Below are 19,122 nucleotides of genomic sequence, written 5' to 3' on the forward strand. Positions count from 1 at the left end.
CCAAGGACATTTCACAGCCCCTTTTACACCTCCTGATTCCTTGTTTAAGGTCTTTTCTGTTTTCTTTATCTTCCTCAAGGGCCCTGTTCAATTTCTGCTTCCTAAAACCTTGCAAGTGTTTCCTTTTTCTTTTTGACTAAATTTGCAACATCTCTTGTCATCCAAGGTTCCCAAAACTTGCCATCCTTGCCTTTCTTCCTCACAGGAACATGTTGGTCCTAAATTCCGACCGGCTGGCCTTTAAACAACTCCCACATGTCAGATGTGGACTTACCCAAAAGGAGCCACTCCCAATCTACTCTCCCCAACTCCTGCCCAGTACTATTGTAATTTGCCTTCTCCCAGTTTAGCATTTTCCCCTGAGGTCCAATCTTATCCCTATCCATAAATACCTGAAAACTTACAGAGTTATGAGCACTGTTCCCAAAATGCTCTCCCACTGAAAATCCAATCACCTGGCCAGACCCAGTTCCCATTACAACACCTAGTATCACCCCTTCCCTGGTTAGAATATCCACATACTGTTTCAAGAAACCCTTGCTTGGATGCATCTAACAAATTCTGTCCATCTGAGCCTCTGGCACTAACAGAGTCCCAGTCAATATTGGGGAAATTAAAGTCACCCGTTCTCACAACCCTGTTGCTTTCGTATCTTGCCATAATCTGCCTACATATCTGTTCCTTTAGCAATTGAGAGGCCTATAATATAATCCCTTCGTTGTTATCGCACCTTCCTTATTGCTGAGGTATACCCAACTTGCCTCACTGGATGAGCCTTCCAGTAAGCACTCTGTAAGTGCACCTGTGACATTCCCCCTTATCACTAGTTCAACTCCCCCATCTCCTTTACATCCCTCTCTGTCACATTAGAAACATCTAAATCCTTGAACGTTGAGCTGCCAGTCCTGCCTTTCTCTCAACCAGGTCTCTGTAATGAACACAAATTCTTAGTTCCATGCACTAATTCAGGCTCTAAATTCATTTGCCTTATCCATATTTCTCCTTGCTTTGGAATGAATATGCTTCAGCCCATCAGTCACACTATGTCCAATAACTGGCCCTGCCTGTTCTTCCTTTCAGACGTATTTGACCTAACCTCTACCTTTCCCTCAATACCTCCACTTGCTGACCCATTGTTCTGGTTCCCACCTCCCTGCCGTGCTAGTTTCAGTTCTTCCGAGTAGCACTATCAAACTTTCCTCTCAGGATATTGGTGCCCCTTCAGCTTCGGTGCAACCCATCCTTCTGTCCTGGAAGAGAGCCCAATGATCGATGTACCTGAAGCCCTCCCCACTGCACCAGTTCCTTTGCCAAGCACTATCTTCCTAATTCTTGCCTTACTAGCATGTGGCACAGGGAGTAATCCTGAGATTACAAGAAGTCAATTTACTTTCATATAAATCTTCATGTAATACTGAGATGACATGAAGACTTATATGAAAGTAAGTTGAGTAACTAGTATAGCACTAAACCACGTAGTTACAGGATCATCCCTTGATTTGTGCCAGATCAGTTGATTTTGATAACAGGGTCCTCAAACAAAGGAATGAATGAGGCTCCTTATCAAAATTTAGATACCCTTGCCAGGAAGAAGTGGATCGAGGTTGAGTTCAAGGCCCCTTCACCTCTTAAAAGTTTGGCTGATGCTTAGTCTAGATTCATAGCTGAATTTGGCCATGTGATAGTCATCAGTACTTGTGATATTTTACTCAACTGGATGTGTTGGATAAAACTAGAGGAGTAGAAATTGTTGATGCCTTGCATACTCATTGCAACAGCATACTCAAATGGAAAATGTTCATAGTTGTAATGAACATGGAAAATAATAAGAAAACAACTTACATTTATAGAGTGCTTTTAATATTATGATATCCCAGAATGCTTCTCTAGAGTGTTATTGACCACATGAGCTATCAGGATAGGTAACCAATACTGGAAGTGGTACTGCATCTATCAAGTAAGCATTCCAGGGACGTGATAGCCTGGATAGTGTGTGCCTCATGCTTGCACCACCTTTTCAGCACATTTACCTTTTCAGTCACACGGCTTCCATTGTTCTGAGGCTTTACTACCACAGCTGTCCCATAAGGCAAACTGGTGATTAACCTCAGACATTGCAAATGGAGGCCCCACCCTCACTACCTTTATGACAGCTCTTGGTGTTGGACTCCTTTTCCAATTTCACAAAATACCTTCGATGATCAGAGAGGGACATGTATAAACAGCTGAAATACATCTAGTTAACTTTAAGATTTTAAAATTAGTGTTGAATTAAAAAATAAATGAATTTAAAACCACACACAGCAATGTAATTAAGAACATTAACATTAATTAAAATAAGGGGAAAAAGCAAAGACCTTAGTTTCACTGACGGTCAATGATCCTATTTGCATGAATAAGGCTACATTAGATCTTCTTCGTACACTTCTTAAGCAGTTCATCAGGATCAAATTGGCTTCCTTCCACTCTGGTTTTGCAGGTTCTGGGGTGGCTGCTGAGACCAGTGTGGTATAGCCGATTCTTCCACGGATGAGGCAGGTGGTGGTTGTCAGAGTTGGGGGGGTGGGGGGGAGAGGGGGAGGGGAATGGGAAGAGGAATGGGTAGTTTTAGAGATACTCCGCTCCTTCTGCCACCTATGCAAGGCCTCAAGGTTCTCCATACCAATGGTCCTTCTCCACTTTGAGCAGACATCGGCAGAGATTCCCAGGCTCAGAGGATGCTGCATTTCCACACGGAAGCTTTCAACATGTCCATAAAACATTTTCCTTTGTCCACCTGGTAATCCTTTTTCCATGACAGAGCTTGGAATAGAGTGTCTGTTATGAGAGGCTACTTTTCGACACTTGATTGATGTGTCCTGCCCAGCTCATCGTGTGTAACGAGAGCCTCAACAATGGGAAGTTTAGGCCAGGAGAATTTTCCAGTGAAATTCACTTTCCAGTGAATTTGGAGGATTTTGAAGAGACAACATAGGTGGTATTTTTCTAGTATCTGAGATACCTGCTGTAGGTAGTCCAGGTCTTGAAGAATTGCAGGGATCACTGCTGCCTGGTAGGCCACGAGTTTTGTGCCAGCCCTGAGGTCTTGATTCTCAAACACCCTTTCCCTCAATCAATCAATGGATATGCTGGCACATTAAAGGGGGTGGTGAATTTTATCATCGATGTCTGCCTTCCCCAAGCAATGCCTGTAACCATGAACTTTAATTATCGGACAGCAGTGTGGTGCCGCAGGGGTGGCTTTGCCTTGCTTTGCATATGTTGAGTATAAGGAACATCCTTTCATATGCTTCACTGAAAGCATCTATGATAGCTTGGCAAACACACGTGTAGGCTGCATTAGATATGACGGCAATGGCTTAAAGCAAAGCAACCAGATACAAAGTATATGCACCAACATCTTCCTGCATCTTCCATACTTCTGCATTGCAGTGCCTAGGCACAGAAGTCCAGAATGCACTGACAAGGCACTACAGTAGCTGGTGGTTCCCTGTGGAGATCTGGCCCAACTGCACAGTAGTGTAGCGGTTAGCGTAAATCTATTACAACGCCAGCGACCCGGGTTCAATTCCGGCCACTGTCTGTAAGGAGTTTGTACATTCTTCCCATGTCTGAGTAGGTTTCCTCCGGGTGCTCCAGTTTCTTCCCACATTCCAAAGACATACGGGTTAGGAAGTTGTGGGCATGCTATGTTGGCGCTGGAAGCGTGGCAACACTTGCGGGCTGCCCCCAGAACACTCTACGCAAAAGGTGCATTTCACTGTATGTTTCAATGTACATGTGACTAATAAAGATATCTTATCTTACTCATCATTTAAAAAGAGTAAATCTTGGACCTGAAAAAGTAGGATGCTAGAGCTTGCTGTTACTTTAAATTGGCAGATCTAATAATCAAGCAAATCATCCTGTGTTCTATATTTTCTCCTTAACTGAGCAAGCAAAGCAGCTTGTCTTTCAACATCTGATGACTGTTCTCATTACCTGCCTTTGCGTAAGCCTAGCCGCCTGACTCTTAACTGTCTCTGTTTAGGAAAGGTGGTTGATAGGGCAACAGCAAAGGCCAATGTTTGAGATTGGCTCCAGAGCCAAGGAATCTCAATGAAACTTCCATACAAATCAGCCAATATCTTGTCAGTAAATTTTCATTATGAACATTTCCGCTCCCATTCTCCCTACTAGTTTGCTTTCTTTGTTTGTGTGTGAGCTACAAGCATGAACTGGTACTTGGAGCCTAATAATTAAGTGTGAGTATTACATTTCCCCAGCAGTTTTTCCATAAAAGAAACTTGGATTTCAATCCTTGACTAGTTCAGTTGCTTTGATTCAGGTTGTACTTATCTTTCATTTTGATATTGGACACAGTCGAACTGAAAGGCCAAAGCTTATTAAAGCTTCGAATCATTCCTCTTTTATTTGGGCCCATCAAAATTATTTGGGAACATCTTAACACCTTGTCAGTGTCAAGCAGCCCTGAGTCAGGTAGAGCAGTGGCTAAAGGTTTCTAATTACATGAACAATGTGCCCAATTTCCAAACTCAGCATGAATTTTTCCACTTCTTGCTCTCATGCCCTTTATGAGATTACTAATTTAGTGCTGATTCATGTCAGGTTACTGGAATTTTGTATTAAGGACTTCACACCCTAGAATGAGGCAGGCAGTTACTAACTGCTATATATCATTTGCAATTCCAGAAGCCAGCAGATAAATAGGAAAAATTCAGCACATCAGTTGGGTAAGATTTAAACACCAGTAGGCAACAATAGAATCATTGAAATTGCTGCCCTGGCAGCCATTCAGCCAGTCACCTCCCTATGAAGTCAAGCTTTTCAACTGGAGTTATCTAATTCAGACCCATTTTCCTCCCTTTTTTGTCTGTTTATACTCTTTATTTTAGAAAAGTGATTCCATTCCACTTCAAGTGACATTATAATATCTGCCTGAAATAGATAAGATATCTTTACTAGTCACATTTACATTGAAACACACAGTGAAATACATCTTTTTGCTAGTGTTCTGGAGGGCAGCCCGCAAGTGTCGCCACGCTTCCGGCGCCAACATAGCATGCCTACAACTTCCTAACCCGTACTTCTTTGGAATGTGGGAGGAAACCGGAGCACCCGGAGGAAACCCACACAGACACGGGGAGAACATACAAACTCCTTACAGACAGTGGCCGGACTTGAACCCGGGTCGCTGGCGCTGTAAAGCGTTACGCTAACCGCTACACTACCGTGCCTGCCACATTCTTCTCATCTTCTAAAATACCTTCTAACTTCCACCATCATTCTATGTGATAATCCCAAGTCTAAGCCTTGATAAAGCTCTTACTTTTCAATCAGATCATGAATTTGAACTCCATTCAAAATTTTAAGCATATAATCTAGGCTAATGCTCCAGTAGAAGTGTTGTTCTATTAGAGGTGCTGTCCTTTGTCAGGATGTTCAACCCTTCTAGACACCGGTGGACACAAAATACCAGAGGAAACTATACCACAGCTGCCAGCTCCATACAGTGAGGTTTCACACAAGTTCTGCCCCAGAGGACTCAAATGACAACTTTGACTGGCAGTCCACTGGAGGAGATTGATGGATAAGTATTTGTTTGCTGAATTCACTGGCCGATCTGAAATCCTATTTTCATTGTGAAGGAGCAGAAAGAAGTTTTTTTTCACATTTGTGTGAGATTTGCTCATCAGACCTAATTGTCCCTGAACCAAGTAGCTTGTATGTCAGTTCAGTAGCCAAGTAAAAGTCAACTGTATCACGTGTGGGTCCATATATAAGCCAGGCTGGCTAAAGACAGAAAATTTCTTTCTGTAAAGGATGTTAGTGAGCCAGATGGGCATGAACCGGTGTCCTTTCTCAGGATGGTAGCATTTGAAATCTCACTGCAGCCACTTCAGCCAGAGTTTCCTGTTGGCTTATCAGCATGGCCAGCCCAGACTCTGCACTTATCAGCATGGCCAGCCCAGACTCTGCACTTATCAGCATGGCCAGCCCAGACTCTGCACTTATCAGCATGGCCAGCCCAGACTCTGCACTTATCAGCATGGCCAGCCCAGACTCTGCACTTATCAGCATGGCCAGCCCAGACTCTGCACTTATCAGCATGGCCAGCCCAGACTCTGCACTTATCAGCATGGCCAGCCCAGACTCTGCACTTATCAGCATGGCCAGCCCAGACTCTGCACTTATCAGCATGGCCAGCCCAGACTCTGCACTTATCAGCATGGCCAGCCCAGACTCTGCACTTATCAGCATGGCCAGCCCAGACTCTGCACTTATCAGCATGGCCAGCCCAGACTCTGCACTTATCAGCATGGCCAGCCCAGACTCTGCACTTATCAGCATGGCCAGCCCAGACTCTGCACTTATCAGCATGGCCAGCCCAGACTCTGCACTTATCAGCATGGCCAGCCCAGACTCTGCACTTATCAGCATGGCCAGCCCAGACTCTGCACTTATCAGCATGGCCAGCCCAGACTCTGCACTTATCAGCATGGCCAGCCCAGACTCTGCACTTATCAGCATGGCCAGCCCAGACTCTGCACTTATCAGCATGGCCAGCCCAGACTCTGCACTTATCAGCATGGCCAGCCCAGACTCTGCACTTATCAGCATGGCCAGCCCAGACTCTGCACTTATCAGCATGGCCAGCCCAGACTCTGCACTTATCAGCATGGCCAGCCCAGACTCTGCACTTATCAGCATGGCCAGCCCAGACTCTGCACTTATCAGCATGGCCAGCCCAGACTCTGCACTTATCAGCATGGCCAGCCCAGACTCTGCACTTATCAGCATGGCCAGCCCAGACTCTGCACTTATCAGCATGGCCAGCCCAGACTCTGCACTTATCAGCATGGCCAGCCCAGACTCTGCACTTATCAGCATGGCCAGCCCAGACTCTGCACTTATCAGCATGGCCAGCCCAGACTCTGCACTTATCAGCATGGCCAGCCCAGACTCTGCACTTATCAGCATGGCCAGCCCAGACTCTGCACTTATCAGCATGGCCAGCCCAGACTCTGCACTTATCAGCATGGCCAGCCCAGACTCTGCACTTATCAGCATGGCCAGCCCAGACTCTGCACTTATCAGCATGGCCAGCCCAGACTCTGCACTTATCAGCATGGCCAGCCCAGACTCTGCACTTATCAGCATGGCCAGCCCAGACTCTGCACTTATCAGCATGGCCAGCCCAGACTCTGCACTTATCAGCATGGCCAGCCCAGACTCTGCACTTATCAGCATGGCCAGCCCAGACTCTGCACTTATCAGCATGGCCAGCCCAGACTCTGCACTTATCAGCATGGCCAGCCCAGACTCTGCACTTATCAGCATGGCCAGCCCAGACTCTGCACTTATCAGCATGGCCAGCCCAGACTCTGCACTTATCAGCATGGCCAGCCCAGACTCTGCACTTATCAGCATGGCCAGCCCAGACTCTGCACTTATCAGCATGGCCAGCCCAGACTCTGCACTTATCAGCATGGCCAGCCCAGACTCTGCACTTATCAGCATGGCCAGCCCAGACTCTGCACTTATCAGCATGGCCAGCCCAGACTCTGCACTTATCAGCATGGCCAGCCCAGACTCTGCACTTATCAGCATGGCCAGCCCAGACTCTGCACTTATCAGCATGGCCAGCCCAGACTCTGCACTTATCAGCATGGCCAGCCCAGACTCTGCACTTATCAGCATGGCCAGCCCAGACTCTGCACTTATCAGCATGGCCAGCCCAGACTCTGCACTTATCAGCATGGCCAGCCCAGACTCTGCACTGAGACTTCACTGAGGTGAAGGTACTTCTGTACGCAGGGCTGCTTATGGTTGTCCTGCAAAGCCAACTGACGACCTCTTCCATTTTTATTTCCTTTTCCAAAGGAGGTTTCTTCAGTGATTACAGCATGACTTTATTACAATACCACAGTACTCCATGATTCACACTATTTACAGTCAGTAGTTTCAAATTATAACACAGCCGTGTCTGTCCAGAACGCACTTGAGCCCCAGTCAACCTCCTCCATTGACAGTCAGCAACCTTCCAGCAGCAATGCTGCAGCCGCTGGGAGTTGATGTTTAAGCATGCAATGGTCTCCACTATTACATCTTACTTTGCAAGAAGCCATTCATTGCATGAGTGGGTGATTGGGATATGAGGCACTGCCTACTGCGGTTGGTGGTGTAATTATTGGAATGTGACATTTGAAGGTGAATTCATGAACTTTGACCAACTTATCCATTCCGTAGGAACAGTAGGACAGGCAAAGACATGCAAAAGATAGGCATCAAGGGCATGCAAAAGGATGATCAGTTAATGCTTGACATTCTTTGGCATGGTTTGATTTATAAATTTGATTTGGAACGTCGACTTTGATTATGGTGTTGTGACCAAGAGAGCCCAATGGTGATCCGTAGCAGAGGAGGGAAGGTAAAAGCAGACAGTTGATGATTGAGGCCTGTTTGTCAGATTTCCACTCATATGAGTCTGTCCTGGATAGCCTAGCCAAAAAGGAAGCATCAAGTTTGCTTCCATCCTTCCTCTTCCATCATCTTTTGTCTCTCGTATTGCACAGCTGCCTGCAGTTCAGCGGTGTTGTTGTTAACAATGGCTCAGTCCTCATTTTGACAAGGTTGTGCGGTTTATCGCTGACCACTAGAAGTCCTAAAACCTGCCCTGCTGGTGTCGCAAGGGTCTTCCAGAGCTATTTAGACAGCAAAGTCAATGTTTAACCATGCGATGGTCTGTTCTAGTATATTTCACTGCAAGCCATTCATTATGAGTGAGCAATTGGAACGTAGGACATAAAGCAGCGTCTGATGTTAGTGGTGCAATTATTGGAATATGACATTTGAAAATAAATTCACTATCTCTGCAACTCCTGCAATACTGCATTCAGGTCTTCAGGACTTGACTCCTGGCATTGTCTGTTCCGATTACCCTGCTCCAACTGCATGTCAAGATGGCACCGTGGCCCCCTATATATACAGGACATCTGCTCTCCACCAAGTCTTCCAATGAAGATGCAAAACTAGCCACTGCAAAAAGAGGTTGGCATGAAGGAGATGGAACTAGTCACTGCAAGTGGGCCCTGACATAACATATTGCTTGAATGCTACACTGTTATAGATTAGCAGGGCCCACGCTCTATCCTTGAATCCTCCGATGATAATATGATCCTCTGGAGAGGGAGCAAATGGATACCAAGGCAGATGGATGACAGAAAATTTGAAGCAGTGAGATCCTCCTCACATATTCACAGTTCAAAACTTAAAATTGTCATGGGCCTAAGTAGGTGCCACTTAATTATGTTACAAATGATGAGTCTGTTTTCTTGGCCTCTGATTGACCAACTTCATATCAAAATGGAAGTGTACCTGGCACCAAGCCTCCAGTGAAGGAGTTTCTTGAACCACTTTTTAGTGTAGATCTGTACAAATTAATGGATTACAGTCCAAGGAATGGGCGAGTGTTTGCATGTGGTGAGGAGTGAGAACACCAATCTCTGATCTACTTCAAAATGAGATGAGTGGTCAAGCTGTCACCTTGAAGTGGCAGCATAGTAATAATAGCTAAAGCATTCCAGGAATCATTTTAGCTACATGTCAGTGAAGGTGCAACATAGGGAGCCAGTTGAGGACCCAGTTTTAACGAGCTTGTCTTTCAACCGCAATGAAATCATAAGTCCAGATGCAAGTGATATTTTAATTGCCATCAGGCAACAGCAGAGGTCCTTGACGTAACTAAATGTAATGGCACAATGTAATATCCCATACAATGTGCTTTGGCCTGTCTTTATTACAGTTACTCTGCAATAGCAACTTTCTTTAAAATTATGCTAGAATTCTTCTTTGACTCTTGCATTCAAATCTACATGCAAGGTATGATACCCCCTTATTTGGATATACAAAGCATGAGATGTTCTCAAAACTGTGGTAGCAGTGGTAGTAATTTTGACTGACTTTTAATGATATGAAAATTGGTCTAGAGCTAATAATAAATCAATCTCTTGTGAAATAAAATAAATCCTATTTGGATTTGTAAATGAACGCTTTCAAATTGCCATCCATGCCTGCGGGCAGAGATTGTCATGGATAGAAAGCACTGGACTGGTAGTTTCTTGACTGCAATAATTAGCATTTAATATTCATTCAGGTAAATGCAAGAGAGAAAGGAACACTCATGTGCACTTCACTCATGCTATTGTTTAATTCTAATCTCTTCTGGTGCCTGGCCTCAATAATGTTTTGCTTTTAATATGTTGCTGCATACTAAATGACCATGACATCTGTTACATTTTGCCAGTAAAGTGTTCTGATCATTATTTTCCAATATGCTGAATAGACTCATGGAAAAATCAACATTTGCTCAGGGAGCATAACGCTGGCATTTTATTCCTTCCTCCTTTAATAAAAGTGAGGTTTTTCAGTTTTCATAATTCCCCTTTAGAAATTTCTACGTTCACCTTTTTAAAAAGCTTGTTTTTTTTTTAAATTTTATTTTCTTTCCTATGGGTTGCAGTGACATAATAGATAAGTTATGACAAAGTGCACACCCCACCTCTCTTTCAGTTGAGCCACTCTTTTACACATTATACGCACTTCTTGAGGGGCCTTTCATCTGTCAGCTTTCTAGGTATGTTTCAGCTTTTTTGTGGGGATGGCCAGTGTTATCTCACGTTTTAGATTGAAATGGGTAAAAGTGAATTTTCCAACTCATTCTCCAACATATAAATGGCTAAAATTAAGGAAGACATGAGAAGCAAACCTCCGAAGCTATCAATAAACCAGGAACCAACGGTAAATAATTACCCTTTCTTCATTAAAGTCATCAAATTATGATGTGGAGGAGTGAAATTTAGAGCATAATAATCAATAAGAAAGGTGCGTTTTATATTCCATCCCACTTCCTAGAAAATAAAACCTTGACAATGTTTAATCTCACAGTGTACTTTGACCTTCAGTGAAAGGTTAATCCGTTAGTTCTCAAACTGAATCTGTTGCTGTGAAAAGGCTGTAGAGTCCAGCCCACCTAACAGTAAACAGCCTGAGATACAGAAGCTGCACCTGTGGGATTAGGTTTAACAGCAGGAAGTGAGAGACTTCGCAGCATATAATTAAGTAGGAAATTTTTTTGTTCTTTTGGACCATGTGTTCATCTGGTCAGGTTAACGAGTGATTAACCTTCACCAAAGCTGCTGAAGTCTACACCCAGAATTAGATTCATACGAGCCTTTCTACCTGTAAAAAGCCATTCTTTTGGATAACAAGGCTGCTTAAGAAAAATAAAACAAAACAAAACTTTTCCCTTTTGACTAACAAAAGTTCATTCATGCTGGCAGTATATCCACCTTGTTATTTAGACCCGTTTCCTAGTGACTACATCTGTGAATGAGTTCATTACTAATTAATACCCGAGATTTACAGGTGTAGTTTAGAAGTGCTGAAACAATATATTGCACAAAAATCTCATGCGTTTGGTCCAGTTAGAGTGTGATGCATAGCTTGTCGTAGAGTGAAATAAAAGTTTGGACCCCTTCCTTCAGGATCCACAATTCATGAATTCCACAATGTAGCCTCCACAAAAGTGAAGGATCCCACAGCACATAATGGCTCAAAGGGATGGATGTCTTGATGCCCATGAAAACATTAATAGTTGGTTGCAGAAAGTATTCCCAATCCAAAGAATACTCAAGAAAAGATAAAATAAACATGTCTAACTCCTTCTGAAGCATGCTAAATCACTTTTCAAACCGGCAGGGTAAATGATCAACATTCTTAGACATCCTGCACTGAGAATGAGAGTTTTAATAATAGCAATATTCATTACTTTTAACCAACTGTGAGAATGTTACCCAACTTCAAAAGTTTTGTCGTCTTCTTTCTGGTTTCCTCTTCAATATGTTTCGTCCAGTCACAGCAGTTTCTCCTTACCTTATCCAAAACTGCCCATAAAAGTGAACACCTCTAAGACATGTCCCCTTAACCTTTTTCAGATCTAAGGAAAATAATACCAGCTTTTGTGGTTTCTCCACATAACTAAAAGCCCAATTTCATTGTACCATGAAAAGGTTCCACATATTCATTTGCCCATTACTTCCAGCCAGAATAAGTTCAATATATTTCTCTCTCCCCTCTCACAACATCTAAAGCACCAATGCTCTGCGATGACAGATCTGGCCCTTGAAGCTCATATGTGTTTGTTTTTCATGTTTGCTCATTGTCTCATTTAAATTTTGGAAGCTTAGTTGTTTAAAAAGGGCTGATATTAGACAGGGGATATGTCATAAATTAGAAAGCATAGAATGTTATATCCAGGGTACATCTGCACACCTATATAGATCATCGAAACAAAAATGTAAATATTATTCAGGTCCTCCTAAGTGAAGACATGGATTATTGCATTATCTTGTGAGCTGCAAGTGGAGATGAACAGGCTGTAACTTCACCTTGTGATAGAGGGATAATCATTGATGAAGCAGCAGAAAACACTGCCCTGAGAAACATCTGTATTGATGTCCTGAGGCTGGGATAATTGACCTTCAACCATCGCAACCACATTACATTGTACGAGCTGTGACTCCAACTATCAGAGTGTCTTTCCTTGTCCAGTTTTACCTAGGCTCCTTAATGCCAAAAATCTTAGCTTACGTGGGCTTCAGGGACTTGACAGAGCAGCAGTTTTTCTGAAATGACACATATTCAGACATAGTAAAATATATTATGCAGGAAGAGACGTAAGTTGTATTTGCCAAACAGGAATAAATAATCCACTCCCTGGTCTCCGTGGTGTCACTTCTCAATACAGACTTACACGGAAACATGACACAGGAATTCAGTAGGGGCTCAGGCCTCCTGAGTATTAAAAGCATATTCAGAGGCTTAATTGGAAAGTGTGCAAGCAGAATCTGCCCATACACTGCAATGAACAGATCACTTAGTGTGTGAAAAGTAAGTTGGAGGTTTCACTTGCAGTGCCTGCAGAAATGAGCTCTGTTGAAGTCAGCCCTGATGCTTAGGTTCAAGCATCTTAAATGTTGATTTCTTTGCTGCCTGTCACGCCATCTTAGCTATTGCATGGGTGATTAGCTTTAACATTGCTGGGCCAGGTTACTGGATGGAGCGCCGCAAGTGCAAGGTGCTCTAAATCTTACTGTGGCAGCCCGTCCTGTTAACCAACAACCTGAAGACCAAAGAAGGGCTTGTGCAGATCCAAAGTTCGAGCCTTGAGTGGTACCAAGCAGCTTGAACAGACAAATGGAAAATTGCCAACAGCAATTAAAAACATAGTGAATTCACTATAAAAAATGTGACCAAGTTGTGGATCTCCATCTGTACCTAATTTGAATCTGGACAGCAGGAGAACTTAATAGAAAGGTTAGCAGCACAATGAGGAGGTCATTCCCTTTGATAATTGCAGTTTCCATTGCTGCTTTATGAGTTAAGACAGTGAACAAAGGACCTTGAGATGTATAGTCGAAGGCATCTATATTTCTTTATTCAACAAAGAAAACGGTCAGTGGAAACACAGTTTTCAGTTAATGGACTATATTTCATCAGCTTTGAATTTGCAACAAACTGTTGGAAAGTCAACAAAATTCTGTTCCACTCTATCCATTTGGCCTTGGACTGACTGATGAGCCCTGTGAAAAATGTGCAGTAATTTACCTTTTTTAATTCTCATATAAGCAGCACTTGGACACACAAATGTTAAAGTGCTATTTGAAAGCTTGATTGTGATATCCTCATTGATATCCTGATCCTGTACTTCCTTTCACCCATCTGAAGTTGGTGTAAGGCAAGTATTAGCCATGGATCAATGAATATCTGTTTTGCTTCAGAGTGAACAAATTCGCATCCAACTCCAGAGCATATACCAAGACTGACAGTCCACTGCCTTTCTGAGTGGGTGTCGCACAGTTGAAAGTGTTCCAGTTCAGATGAGAGTTTAAATCAAGGAGCAATCTGCCTTATCAGATTGTATGGCATTAGTGGGCAAAGAATATAGAAGTTATCACTGATGTCTTGGTCAATATTTATCCTTATACCAAAAAACAAAATATCTGGTGATTATCCCACTCCTTCAGAGGGAACTTACTGTGTACAATTTTGTTGCATTACAGCATGGGTTACATTTCAGAAGTATTTTCTTAACCAGACACCCGAACTCATAAAAGTTGTAATATTGATTGTTTTCTATTAAAGAAAGCTCCATGCACCAAGGACCTATTTATGGTACAGATTCACCTTCCTTGCTTTTTTTTCAATTACAATGTGCTTAGGCGTTTTTTAATGCTAGTTTTAGGTTTTGCTGGACCTGGGACAGGCTAAGAATTTTTGGCTAGAATGCCATCCAGTATCAAATCTATAATCACCTGTGGAGGGGTTTTCCCTTGATTCCCATTAACTTAAGTTTTACCTGAACTCTATGATGTTACACTATTAAATACTTCTCTGAGGTCAATAGCAGTCACTCTCACCTCAGATCTGGAATTTAGCTCTTGTATCCGTGTTTGGATCGGAGGTATTATGTCCCTAAGTGGAGCCAATTGATCCTGTGAAACCAAACTGAGCATCAGTGAGCAGGATATTGGTGAGTTTGTCTCTCCTGGAAGAACTGTCAACAGTATCTTCCATCTCTTGGGCTAGACTACACATCTTCAGTGCTGCAACCATAGACTTATTTTGAATCCAGTTTATTTCTTCATTTCAGTTGAAGATAATTGGATTGACTGCAGACAGGCTTCTCTGATGGCAGGTACCATGGGAGGAAATGAAGATGCATTATCTACTTGCCACTTCTGACTGAAGATTGTTGCATGCATGATGGGACTACAGAGTTTTGATTTGATCCATTGGTTGTGGCACTGTTTAGCTGTCTGTTGCAATCTGCTTTGGTCATTTAGCATGTGTGCGACAGCCTCAGCAGAATAACTGTCGACATGTACTTCAATGTTCCTCTAATTAAGATTGGCCCTGAGCTTAATAGTGATAGTGGAGTGAGGAACATGCCATGACTGAGAACACAGATTGTGGTGGAAGACAATTCTACTGCTGCTGATGGCATACAGCACCTTATGGGTGCCCAGTTTTAAGCAGTTAGTTCTCTTCTGAGCCTACCTCATTTCGTACTATGGTCATACCACAGAACACAATGGAGGATGTCATTGTGATCTAGCACTGAAGGAAGGTACTGTTTATCATATCGTTGGCTGGATTCATTGGTTGGACAGAATGATTTTGTAAAAATGAAAAGGGTTTAGAAATAGAAACAACAGTATCTTCATTCTTAACAAGTAGTGGGTGAAAAACAAGAAATCTTGAATACTAAAAAAAGCCTTGTGTGAAGCGATTAGCATTATACAGATGTTTGCGATGTTGATGCTTCACAGAAAAAAACAGATCTGATGCAAACCCTTACTCCTCCCTATGCTGAAATCCCGTATTATGTTTAAGGGTCTTCACATCACGTTAATTCCATTTGATAAAAACATTTGTGCTGATTACTCCCATGGACAGTCACACAATAAGTCATGAAAAATAGGTGATAGATTTGAAATCAAAGTTCAAGTTGTTTGTAGTTTTTTTTAATAAGTGCTAACTCAGCATGAGAAAGAAATTTGTTTCCTCTTCATTTTACTTTAATATAAAGATGACCTGTGCTGTCTGATGAACTGAGCTATGAAGCTTAATGGTGCTAATAATGAGAAAGTTGTTTGCTTCCTTTCTTGGCACTCAGCACCTTCTGACAAACCAGAGAACATGACAGTTGTACAAGATGTGTGCTAATAAGGAATATATCTCTTCCCCATTCATTATAAATAATTACCCTTTGCAAGTTGCGATATAGAAGAAATTGTTTTAAAGAACTGCAATTCTAATTGGTAAATGTCACCAGCTGCTGCAGTAAATCTATCCAAGTTGTGTGTGTTCTTGTAATAATTAGTTACTGTCTCAAGACTGCAGACTGTATGTGAAAATCTATTCTCAAGGTGTGAAACTCCCATATGTCTCCTAGCCTGCGACAGGTAGATGAGCAGTGAGGAGAGGAAAATAGCTGCGGTAGCAAAATAGATTCTGTTGGCTTTTATTAAAACAAAAACAGCAAGTCTGTCATTCGGTTCAGGATGAGATTGAACAAATGAAGGGCAAGATGTCTATTTAAAAGAATTGCCAATGACCTAGTTTGGGTTTCTTTGGAAAACCCTGTTTGGGATTTCACTTCCTCAAAGAAATCTTGGTCATCTAGTTTCTTTACCTTCTAAATCTATATTTAGTTATTTATTGTTATTATTAAATAGCTTAAGTATTGTCTTCATTTTTACCTTCAATTCTTATACCCAAGATTGATATGTGACCAGTGAAGCTGCAGGTGCCCGAGTCCGATTTCAATGTAGAATCCTTATCAAATACTCCCCTACAATAAGCATCCATCCCTCACAATTCTCTTCTTCAGCCTTTCTCAGAGATCTGAGTTAAATAGTTTCCATCCATAATGACTTAGCCTTTGAACTTTTCAATCTGCCTAGGACTCAGTCTCATATATATCAGAGTCATGAATTGAATTATATCAGGGAGATCATATTGCTCAGAATATTATTCAGTTTCCTGTTTTCCCTCTTCCCTCCTTTCTTGAAAAATGATGTTGTATTTTCTGTTTTCCAGTCTGTAGAATTATGGAATTTTAGTAAGTATTCTAATTATTAGAAGTGTTTTTCAGTCCCCAACTATTTTTTCTTCGGCAATTAAACTATTTTGTGAGACATACAAGGAGTCTTTAAGGCATGAGTAAGTGGAAACTAGTGAAGTGTGTTTTGTTTTCAGTCAAAGTAGGACCTTTTCCTCAAATTGCTAAATGGGTGAAAGGTTTGTTTCAAATTGCAAGTTTTACACTCAAGTTGGCATTATTGCTTTGTTTAACTGTTACAACATATATCAAAGTATTTGAAGCATAGTTCAGAAACTTATTTTAAAATTAATGAAGAGCAATAAGTAAAGTAATTCTTCAGTAAAAATTTTCCAATGTCTATCACATATTTCTGTTAAATAAATTCACAATAATTCACAACCAGCATTTCCTGCAAGACCTTACCTTACTGGTCAAGTCTGAATGGGGAGTCAGCCTAAAATCCCATCAAGGACATTCCTATCACCTGAATTGGCACAGGCTGGATTATTGAGGATCACTATTCTATCCTATTCCAATGGCATAGTTAACCATTCTTCAGTTTCAATGGGGAATGAAGTACTTTAAAGCAGCAGATCATACGTTGTCAGGAGTAGGAAATGACATTGGCAGTTTCATTTTGTAATATTACTTTGTGCCTATTATGAAAATGGTGGGTATGGATTAACCATGGTTTGGAGATTTTAACAAGGATAATTTGCAAAATACAGATAGGGAAATGAGGGACCCAAGGCAAAACCTAACAAGGTCATTTACGTTTGTGTGGCTTTTGATGATTTTTTATGTTTTTCTTTCCAGCAACCTGGAATGGACCTGGCAGACACCTACATCACATTTGTACGGCAGAATCAGGACATACTCCGTGACAAGATCAATGAGGAAATGTATATAGAAAACTTGTTTGATGTAAGTATCTACCCTTGCAAGGCATGCTGAAAAGGAAAATGAGGAATATTTTCTTAGGAGGGATAAGTAGCATTTGGATACTCAGTGCCCTGCATGGTATTAAATGTTCACATGGATTTCCATACCGTTCAAAGACTGCGTTGCTTTATTAACTTCTTTTTCAAATTGGTTCTCAATCGGAAGCAAACTTGTTCTCCTCATAAATTATCATTGCACTGTGCAAGTTCAAGCCTATCATACAACGTGGCTATCAAAGTGGAGTCTTAATGGTGAAGAATGATTCTGTGCAGAGTCCAGCCTGCCTGCAGTGTTTTAAAATAATTTGTCTCAGTCTTGTTAAGTAAATTTTCTTTCATATTTTCTTCTTACTCATTTCCCTCACTTTAATCTGATCAAGTTGCATGCTGAGATGTTATTCTAATGGATGTTAGTATTAAGGAGGTTGATTTGATTAGCATTTCATAGGTCTGATTAAGTATAAGAAAATGAGCCTTTCTAGATCTCCTATTAGTAAGCAAAAATATTTCCTTTGATTGACATCTGTTGGTCATTTGGTCTTGGTGACAATCACATGGATTATGTCATAAGGCCATGCATCTAGTACACCAACTCTATCATCGAGCACCTAGTCTGCATAACAGGAGCCAATAGAAAGTGTGTGTTTGCTTTATTCCAACAACGTGTAAGTTTTAATCAGTGGCCTTTCAGCAGTCATAGAAGAGACGACTTACTATATTTTAAGAGATGTGTTTTAGCTAGGAAGACTTAATGTAGCTTGTGACAAGCCAAAGTTAGAACTGATACACCTGGTTACTAAGAAGACTAATTTTCCACCAGGATTTCCTGGTTACTGGCTTTTGGGTATCCAGTATATTTATTCTGAAGTAGTCAGAGTCTGCATTTCTAGATGGCACTTAACCAATTTAAGTAAAATCTTCCAGCTTGCCCACCTTGGCTTGGTTTGAGCTGCTCATACTATTCATTGACAATTTCCCAAATTTTGCTGTATGTATTGAGTACTTCTTCAATAAACAGTGAAAAATAAGCTGAAGTAGCCCCTTTGGACAGCACATAATGTCTTATCACTGTGTGATTGCTCATTCCTATGCATTTCTTCAGTGTTTTTTCCCTCATGGCATTGGCATTTCACCACTGATGTTTTGCCACATAAACTATTAAGCAGTTATTTTTTTTCTGATAGATTGTTTTTAGCTTTCACAAGAATCAATAATTTCATTTCATGACTTTAAGTTTTATTTAGACAAGATAAGATATCTTTATTAGTCACATGTACACTGAAACACACAGTGAAATGCATCTTTTGCATAGAGTGTTCGGGGGGCAGCCCGCAAGTAGACAAATCTTTATTAGTGCCTGAACATGCTCATGACTATGTGTCATTTATATTCTCATTAAGAATATCAAAGAAGCACAACAAAGTATTTTGCAGAACACCAAGAGGACCGTTTGCACTTGTGGAAGCTGGGATATAGCGAATCACCACTTCATTTATTTCTTTCTCTGTTTTC

The 19,122-nt window shown here is 41.6% G+C and overlaps 1 protein-coding gene across 7 annotated transcripts in view; it reads left to right on the forward strand.

The window, feature by feature from the left end:
* The window catches only part of cadps2 (Ca++-dependent secretion activator 2), a 537,859-nt gene that overhangs the window by 487,207 nt on the left and 31,530 nt on the right, over positions 1 to 19,122 (forward strand). For all 7 annotated transcript variants that reach the window (XM_052030087.1, XM_052030089.1, XM_052030090.1 and 4 more), the window contains one exon: positions 17,486 to 17,593. In XM_052030087.1, the coding sequence (XP_051886047.1) occupies positions 17,486 to 17,593 (108 nt within the window). The remainder of the gene's footprint in view (positions 1 to 17,485; positions 17,594 to 19,122) is intronic.

This window comes from Pristis pectinata, chromosome 15 (genome assembly GCF_009764475.1).
Source record: "Pristis pectinata isolate sPriPec2 chromosome 15, sPriPec2.1.pri, whole genome shotgun sequence".
NCBI lineage: Eukaryota > Metazoa > Chordata > Chondrichthyes > Rhinopristiformes > Pristidae > Pristis > Pristis pectinata.